The sequence below is a fragment of the Aethalodelphis obliquidens genome, unplaced genomic scaffold (assembly GCF_003676395.1).
Source record: "Aethalodelphis obliquidens isolate GAN/ISIS:26980383/991018 unplaced genomic scaffold, ASM367639v1 scaffold1, whole genome shotgun sequence".
In the NCBI taxonomy this organism is placed as follows: Eukaryota; Metazoa; Chordata; class Mammalia; order Artiodactyla; family Delphinidae; genus Aethalodelphis; species Aethalodelphis obliquidens.
In genome coordinates, this window is record NW_020837945.1 from 13,921,651 (window position 1) to 13,931,483 (window position 9,833).

A 9,833-nucleotide genomic window follows, 5' to 3' on the forward strand; every position below is an offset into this window, starting at 1 on the left:
ATTTAGAAGTTTTAGCCACAGCAATCAGAGAAGAAAAGGAAATAAAAGGAATCCAAATGGGAAAAGAAGAAGTAAAGCTGTCACTCTTTGTAGATGACATGATACTATACCTAGAGAATCCTAAAGATGCTACCAGAAAACTACTAGAGCTACTCAATGAATTTGGTAAAGTAGCAGGATACAAAATTAATGCACAGAAATGTCTGGCATCCCTATACACTAATGATGAAAAATCTGAAAGTGAAATTAAGAAAACACTCCCATTTACCATTGCAACAAAAAGAATAAAATATCTAGGAATAAACCTACCTAAGGAGACAAAAGACCTGTATGCAGAAAACTATAAGACACTGATGAAAGAAATTAAAGATGATACAAAAAGATGGAGAGATATACCATGTTCTTGGATTGGAAGAATCAACATTGTGAAAATGACTCTACTACCCAAAGCAATCTACAGATTCAATGCAATCCCTATCAAACTACCACTGGCATTTTTCACAGAAGTAGAACAAAAAAATTCACAATTTGTATGCAAACACAAAAGACCCCAAATAGCCAAAGCGATCTTGAGAACGAAAAACAGAGCTGGAAGAATCAGGCTCCCTGACTTCAGACTATACTACAAAAATACAGTAATCAAGACAGTATGGTACTGGCACAAAAACAGAACGATAGATCAATGAAACAGGATAGAAAGCCCAGAGATAAACCCACACACATATGGTCACCTTATCTTTTTTTTTTTTTCGGCAGTATGCTTGCCTCTCACTGTTGTGGCCTCTCCCGTTGTGGAGCACAGGCTCCAGACACGTAGGCTCATTTGCCATGGCACACGGGCTCAGCTGCTCCATGGCATTTGGGATCTTCCCGGACCGGGGCACGAACCTGTGTCCCCTGCATCTGCAGGCAGAGTCTCAAGCACTGCACCACCAGGGAAGCCGGGTCACCTTATCTTTGATAAAGGAGGCAGGAATGTACCGTGGGGAAAGGACAGCCTCTTCAATAAGTGGTTCTGGGAAAACTGGACAGGTATATGTAAAAGTATGAGATTAGAACACTCCCTAACACCATACATAAAAATAAACTCAAAATGGATTTAAATGTAAGGGCAGACACTATCAAACTCTCAGAGGAAAACATAGGCAGAACACTCTATGACATAAATCACAGCATGATCCTTTTTGACCCACCTCCTAGAGAAATGGAAATAAAAAGAAAAATAAACAAATGGGACCTAATGAAACTTCAAAGCTTTTGCACAGCAAAGGAAACCATAAACAAGACCAAAAGACAACCCTCAGAATGGGACAAAATATTTGCAAATGAAGCAACTGACAAAAGATTAATCTCCAAAATTTACAAGCAGCTCATGGAGCTCAATAACAAAAAAACAAACAACCCAATCCAAAAATGGGCAGAAGACCTAAATAGGCATTTCTCCAAAGAAGATATACAGATTGCCAAGAAACACATGAAAGAATGCTCAACTTCATTAATCATTAGAGAAATGCAAATCAAAACTACAATGAGATATCATCTCACACCAGTCAGAATGGCCTTCATCAAAATATCTAGAAACAATAAATGCTGGAGAGGGTGTGGAGAAAAGGGAACACTCTTGCATTGCTGGTGGGAATGTGAATTGGTACAGGCTCTATGGAGAAGAGTTGGAGGTTCCTTAAAAAACTACAAATAGAACTATCATATGACACAGCAATCCCACTGTTGGGCATATACCCTGAGAAAACCATATTTCAAAAAGAGTCATGTAGCAAAATGTTCATTGCAGCTCTATTTACAATAGGCAGGACATGGAAGCAACCTAAGAGTCCATCAATGGATGAATGGATAAAGAAGATGTGGCACATATATACAATGGAATATTACTCAGCTATAAAAAGAAATGAAATTGAGTTATTTGTAGTGAGGCAGATGGACCTAGAGTCTGTCATACAGAGTGAAGTAAGTCAGAAAGAGAAAGACAAATGCCGTATGCTAACACATATATATGGAATCTAAGAAAAAAATAATGTCATGAAGAACCTAGGGGTAAGATGGGAATAAAGACACAGACCTACTAGAGAATGGACTTGAGGATATGCGAGAGGGAAGGGTAAGCTGTGACAAAGTGAGAGAGTGGCATGGACATATATACACTACCAAACGTAAAATGATAGCTAGTCGGAAGCAGCCACATAGCACAGGGAAATCAGCTCGGTGCTTTGTGACCACCTAGAGGGGTGGGATATGGAGGCTGGGAGGGAGGGAGATGCAAGAGGGAAGAGATATGGGAACATATGTATATGTTTAACTGATTCACTTTGTTATAAAGCAGAAACTAACACAACATTGTAAAGCATTTGTACTCCAATAAAGATGTAAAAAAAAAAGCACAAGCAACAAAAGCAAAAACAAACAAGTGGGACCACATCAAATGAACAAGCATCTACACAGAAAAAGAAAATATCAACACAATGAAAAGCTAACCTATGGATTGGGAGAAAATATTTGCAAACCATATGTCTGATAAGGACTTAATATCTAAAATTTATAAGAAACTGATACATATCAATAGCAAAGAAAAAGATAATTTTATTAAAAATTGGTCAGAGGACTAGAATAAATATTTTTCCAAGAAAGGTATACAAATGTCCACCAGGTATAGAATGTTTTAAAATTCCTACCCAGACCCTAAAATCCTATAAATATCGTCAATGTATTTTTCTTTTTAACACACTATTATCTGTAAAATGGTATTCTCTCAAACTGCATTAAATCCAATAAACTTACTTTGTTAGATTAACAGAAAAAAAAACAAAAACAAAAAACCCCACAAAAAAACGGCCTGCTTTCTCCCACTTTCTCCTTCCCTTATCCTTGATGGAGACAGTGACCTTAAAGAGCCTTTGGTTTGTTCATAATAAAAGTGCATCCTATCTTACATTTTTGTGTGAAAATAAATATCTTTTGAATATATTGAGCACCTTGGGAGAAAGACACCCTACCCTTTCAAATTAACATTATAATAATTTAAAAAATTAACTAAGCCTGTTCCACTGGCATATTGATGAGTGTTATGAGCCACTCTTATCCATTGTTACAAGATTAAACATTTTAGGAATAAAGCTCATCCAATTTATTTAGAAAGAAACTTGGCTACATATGCAGTCCCACTTAATTAGCTTCCAATTTGCTTTGCTGCTTGGACATAAAAGGCGAGTCCCACTGCCCTCTAACCTTCCTAGGGGCATCTTGCTCTGATCACCTAATTGATTTTCCAAGCCAGTTTGTACTCTGGATATGTCTTTGTGTCCTTTTTCCTGACAGGTGTTGTCATTGTCATTTTGAAGCATATTCAAGAATGTTCCTTGTTCATTAGAAGCTCCGTTAGCTATGGGAGGGTGACTGATTAAGTTATGCCTAAAACATTAAGTATCAACAACAACCCAAACTCCGTGTGGGTGTGTAATTAGTCCCAGTCAGAAGGGAGAGAGTGTCATGGTGGAATGGTGGCATGTTTGATGTTACTGTCAGATGGACACTCATTGTATCCAAGCAAAATGAATGAAGGATGAAGTGTGGGCTGGGATGACCAATAACTTTGAAGCTGTCAACCAACCTTCTTAATCCTGGGACTAAGTACAGTCCAGAAGCCTATGATTTAGTTACCAAACTACTAAACTTTCTTTATGAGGATGAAGGCTTCTCAAGAGACAATTAACCTGAAGAGTCACAAGATGTTCTAAGGCAAGCCAGTGTGAGCCAAGGAAGCCAGGAAGACCAGGGTGGGAGCCCCACCCACCAGCAAGGATATATAAAAGCTTGGGAGCCTGAAATGCCATTTACAGTTCAGGAGCCAGTTTCTGCAAGTTACTCACATCTCTCCGTCCGGCACCATGTCCTACAACTGCTCCACAAAGAAACGCTCTTCCAGGCTGATTGGAGGACAATACACTGTGCCAGTGGCCCCAGTTGCCACAGTTTCTACCCCAGATGTCGACTGCCTGAGTGGCATCTATTTGCCCAGCTCCTTCCAAACTGGCTCCTGGCTCCTGGACCACTGTCAGAAGACCTGCTGCGAGCCCACTGCTTGCCAGCCAACCTGCTACCAGCCAACTCCTTGTGTCTCCAGCCCTGTCCAGGTGACCTGCTCTCGGAAGACCACTTGTGTCTCCAACCCTTGCTCAACTCCCTGCAGCCGGCCGCTCACCTTTGTCTCCAGTGGCTGTCAACCCCTGGGCGGCATCTCTACTGTGTGCCAACCAGTGAAAAGTGTCTCCACTGTCTGCCAGCCGGTGGGAGGAGTCTCTACCATCTGCCAACCAGCCTGTGGGGTCTCCAGGATGTATCAGCAGTCCTGCGTGTCCAGTTGCCGAAGACTTTGCTGAGTTTGCAGGGGCCCATGAACGAATCAAGACTCCATGACCTGCCAGCTGTGTTTCCAGGATCTTCCAACAAGCTGCCTGTCCCTGAATAACTCTTCATTGCTGACCCCCTGTTCTAACTGTCTGATTGCTGGCTGCCAGGCTTGAATAAGCTGACTTTGGCAATCTAACGTTTTTCTGGCCAGCACCAAACTTGTTTTAAGGGTTTGATAACTGGTGGCACGTATACCTCTGGATGTTTCCAGAAACTTACCACCCATGCCCCAGTCTCTAATGGCTTTGACATGTTTTGACCTAGCTGCTTTGTCTTCTGGCTTGTTTTTGTGCCTCGGAAAAAGGGAACTTGTTTCGCTCTGTATTTCTCAATAAACCTTAATTACTTGGCATTGCAAATGTACGTCTCAGGAGAGTTCTTTATCTGCAAGAATTTTTGCTGTCTGTGAATCATTCTTTGCTGATTAGGTCTGATTTTCTTTTCCAAGAATGGAGTATGGGTTCAGTCACTGTGTTTAATGACAAGCAAGGGATTATCTTATATTTTACTTGGTTAGAGAGTCTTTGGACATGTACTCAAGTAGAGTGAATAGTCCTCTATATTTCCCCCATTTTTTTATGGGCTTGCAGAATAATTTCCATGCAGGACAAAGAAATGTTACCTGAGAAACCAGGTAGTTTGGGGAATTGTACAGCGAAGGGGACAATGGAGTCAATTAGAGGTTCAGAGTCTTACTTCATCAGAGAACCACAGTGGAAAACTTTGCAAAGGATTCCTCCATGATTAGATGGGAGGCAGGGAGAAGGAGGCAGGATGAAGAAGTCAGTTTCTAGGCCCTGAGATTTATGGCATCAAAAAGGTGGCTGTAGCTTTCTAGTTCCCTCACTTGCTGCTGTGTATTGGTAGACCCCCAAACATGTTCTGAGTAAACTAAAGTTCTGAGTTTTAGTTAATCTGGGCAGGGAAGACTTAAAAACAAATTTCAAACACATGTTGGTTTATTTTAATACTTAGAGCCTTATTTTGTGCTTGCTTTCAATTGGAGCCCACATGCAGATAAAACAAGCCATCTGGACTGGTGGTCAACATGCTAACTCCTTCTGCCTTTTTTAGAAAGTGAGAACTGACCGCCAGTTGGTTTCCTTTTGTCCTCATTCTCTGTTATGTCCAGAAACACATCTCTGTATTTCCTTTTCAGAGTTGCTCAAGGACAAACAGTAGAGAAATTTTTTTTTTTTTTTACAGAAAATGGAGGCACATGAGGTGTGCCTGCCAGGAGCAATGGGTGCCTTTTCTCATAACAGAGATGCTTAGTGCCTTGTGGAGAATCTGACCATCCACTTCTTTTGTCAGCACAAAATGTTTTTCTTATTTCACTAACAGTTTTTCAGAGAGGCAAAACGTATGGACAATTTCTGGAGGGAAATTTTTCATTTCTTCCTATTACTGACTCTACTCTTAGAAGAAATGTTCCCTCTAATCAAAGAAATGTTAGTATGTGTGACTCACTGTACTATCTCATTAAAGCAAGTCATAGCTTTTACTATACATTGGTTTCATGACTCTTCTTTTTAAAAATAACACCCTGGCTTTCAGAAATGCTCTGGTTTACTCTATAATGGAAATCACTAGGAGAACCCTAGATGGCCCATTCAAAGCTGTCATTTACTGAACTCTCACGTTGTTTATTTCGGTCACTTCACATATGATTTGGAAAATCTGAAGTTTTTCAGAGGCTTACACATTATTAATAATTCTTTTGTTCATGTTTTTTTCTTTAGCTTTCCAGTTTTCAGTAAAAATTACTAGAACAGAGATGCCTTTTTTTTTCTTTTTCTTTAGACAGCTAATCATCTTTAAGATTCATGTAGTAGCAATATTTAATAACATAGATTTTATAGACTGAGATGAGTGAACTTTTGCTTGGGCTATTTATTGTGATGGTGTGAACATCCAAGGGTATTGTAGGTATCCTGCCAAGCTATTTCCTTGCTTTTATTTCTGTTTGGGAAATCATCTATTTTGCTATTAGAGTTATTCTATTTGTACTTGAACTTTGAAAGTTCTCTCCATTCTTTGCTTTATTTCATAACAAATTATAAAATTTCAAAGTTTGTCTTTGAGGACAGTCTTTTAAAAGATAGAGCAATGATGATTTCTTTCTCTTCTTGGTCTAGGACCCAGAAATATGTCTTGTATGTAATAGTCTGTAGCTGTGGGGAAGCAGTTCAAGGGACTTTGGTTCAAATCCTGGTTTCTGCCCCTTGGCTGCATGTTTGTTAAGCTCCCTAAACCTTAGCTCATCTGTAAAACAAAGATAATGATACCATCGTATGCCTCTGTTTCAGGAATAAACTGAGACAATAAGTGTGCATCCCATGTATCACTGAGGTATCCTGTCATTTGATATTGAAGTGAAATTGGCTTTCACCATTTTTCTTCTTTGGTGGGAATCCTGGCTACTCCTAGCATTGCTGAGGAATCCAAGGGTGGAGAGGTTGGAGGATGGTGACTTACTGTTTTATTTCCTAATCTTCTCTGGCTCTGAACTTTTACTTTAGAAGAATTGGTTCATTTTATTGATCTTCTTCTTAGTCTATACTCTGTTTCTGTTCAGACTGTAATGATTCAGACACCATAGCACTGTTTGCTTTCCTTGATTTCCACAAAATCTACTTACACAGGCATTTGTGTATCGAACAGACTTTACTGAAAGTCTGGATGCATAGATGATACTTATACTTTAGTGATGAAAACAACTCAAAATTAAATTTTAGACATAAAGAAGTTCCTTGGCCATTGTCCCTGGGACATTATCACATTCAACTCAAAACCAAATCACTCCCTCCTTTCCTTCCTCCCTTCCTCCCTCCCTTCCTTCCACAAACGTTAGGGTACCTCTAACGTTCCAGCTTCTTTGCTGGGTACTGGTTATATGGTTGTGACTTCTGCTCCTCATGGAGTTCATAGCTTAGTTATGTAGAGCAATATCTCTAGACCTTTTATATTTTCCTCTGTATCTTCCACTTAGGGATTCCATGTGCTTTGACTTTTCCCTACAAATGCTTGTAAGTGCTTACCAAAGTGCTATATTCCATAAATTCTCTAAAAAGGTAAAAATTTCTACCCTTTTCTCTTATATGATGCTTCTTAAAATAATACAACTACAGTAAAAGCTGAAAATTCATATAACCAACCTCTGGAATTTGACTTTAAAAATGTTACAAATGAACTTATTTACAAAAGAGAAATAGAGTTACAGATGTAGAAAACAATCTTATGGTTACCAGGGGGGAAAGGGGGGAGGGATAGATTGGGAGATTGGGATTGACATATACACACTACTATGTGTAAAATAGGCTACTAATAAGGACCTACTGTATAGCACAGGAACTCTGCTCAATACTCTGTAATGACCTATATGGGAGAAGAATCTAAAAAAGAGGAATATATGTATATGTATAACTGATTCACTTTGCTGTATAGCAGAAAGTAAAACAACATTATGAATCAACTATACTCCAATAAATTTTTTTTTAAAGTTTTAATCATTAAAAAAAAAATCTGGGAGTCAGAAAACTTGTGAGACTCAAGGGAATGTACTGATAACCAACTGAATGGCAAGAATGAATGGTTGGCACATTGGGGTGGAGACCCAGACTGGTGCCCTCTACAGCTGCCCTCTGCCTTCAGTAAAAGTGGGCTCTGCAATTTGACCTTAGCCTTGGTAAATATCACTCTGCCTCTTTTTATTTTTAGGAAGCTACAGCTTGTGCTTAGGAATTTATAAATGGCCCCATATCTAGAGGGCATCGTGTAGCTTTTATGAAAATGAGGTCTTCACTGATTAAGATCCAACTTCTTTCATATACTCCACTTTCCTATATTTAACTGCCTCATGGGCATTTCCAAAAAGATGTCTTATAATCAAATTCAAAGAAATTTTCAAAACTCAAATTGGCCATAGTGTAATTTATTAATCAGGGATGTGATTTATTAATCAGGGTTTGTATTGCACACTTCAGATTATAAAACAGTTAGGATTGGGAACAAGCTCCCATCAGCACAGGTGAGAATCTATTATAAGCAAACACAATTGCTTTGTGTAAGTTGTTCTGTGATTTATTATAAAAATGGATGATCAAAGTGATAATCTAGTATAAAAATTGTGATAATGATAGTCTTAATGCCTGTAATAAAGACAAGTGATTACTCTGGAGCAGAGCTGGGGGTAGTCAAGGGTAGTCAAGGGTAGGACTTGTTTAGAAATGTGTAGATTTCATAGCCATACACTTACAACCATCATTTATCTTTGTGTAAATTTATTTTGGAATTTATTATTGAAATTCCTACATAAAAAATTGTATCCTTTTGGGCCTGAAAGTCAAGCCCCTAAACTCTCTTTTCCCTCCATTAAGCATGTTAATGCAAGTGTTCTTAGGAACACATCAATTGCATAATTGTAGAGAAGGCCATTTCACTAAAATGAAATATTCTTTTGCTAAAACTTCTTGTCATATTGATTTTTACCTCTTGATTAATGCTGCCACCATCTTCCAAGTCACCTAGGATTGAAATCCTGTCATTGTTTTTCACTCTTCTTCCCCCTAACTTCACACATTTAATTCATTCTACCATAACAATTCTTTATGTCTTTTTCTTAGCATTTCCTCTAGTCTTACTTACTGTGGGAACTCATTGCCTTTCACTAGAGTATTGTGATTAGCTCCCATGTGACCTAAGTGTCATTCTTCCCTTTCTGTACAGCACTCTCAGATCTATCTGTATTAGTTTGCTAGGGCTGCTGTAACAAAGGATCACAAACTGGGTGGCTTAAACAACTGAAATTTGTTGTCTCAAATTTATGGAGGATGGAAGTCTGAGATCACGGTATTAGCGAGGTCCATTCCTTCTGAGGACTGTGAGAAAAAAACTGTCGCATGCCTCACCCCGAGCTTCTGGTGGCTGCTGACAATCTTTGGCGTTCCTCGGCTTATAGAAGCATCACCCTGAACTCTGCCTTCATCTTCACGTGCCATATTCTCCCTGTGTGTGTGTTCATGTCATGTCCAAATTTTCTCTTTTTATAAGGACATCAGTCATATTGAACTAGTGACATACCCAACTCAAGAATGACCTCATCTTAACTAACTCTATCTGCAGAAAACCTTACTTCCCAGCAAGGTCACATTATGAGATACTGGGGCTTAGGACTTCAACATATGAATTTGTAGGAGGCACAACCTAAACCATAAATCTGATAATGTCACTTTTCCACACAAAAATATCAAAACATGTTCATTACCTGATGAATGCTGTTAAGACTTGCTGGTGTGACATTCATAATTCCCAGAAGAGTATTTAATAAATGTTAATAAATATAAGAAGACTATAATTTTTGAATTTTTAAGTTCTTATTTATTTCTATAATTGAAAGTCTAATTAATAAT

At 38.7% G+C, this 9,833-nt stretch overlaps 1 protein-coding gene across 1 annotated transcript; it reads left to right on the plus strand.

Moving 5' to 3' along the window:
• Window positions 1-3,853: 3,853 nt before the first annotated feature.
• KRTAP11-1 (keratin associated protein 11-1) lies at window positions 3,854-4,781 on the plus strand. Its single transcript, XM_027085820.1, has one exon. The coding sequence runs from the start codon at window positions 3,900-3,902 to the stop codon at window positions 4,389-4,391; it is 492 nt and encodes a 163-aa protein (XP_026941621.1). The 5' UTR covers window positions 3,854-3,899; the 3' UTR covers window positions 4,392-4,781.
• Window positions 4,782-9,833: the final 5,052 nt, after the last annotated feature.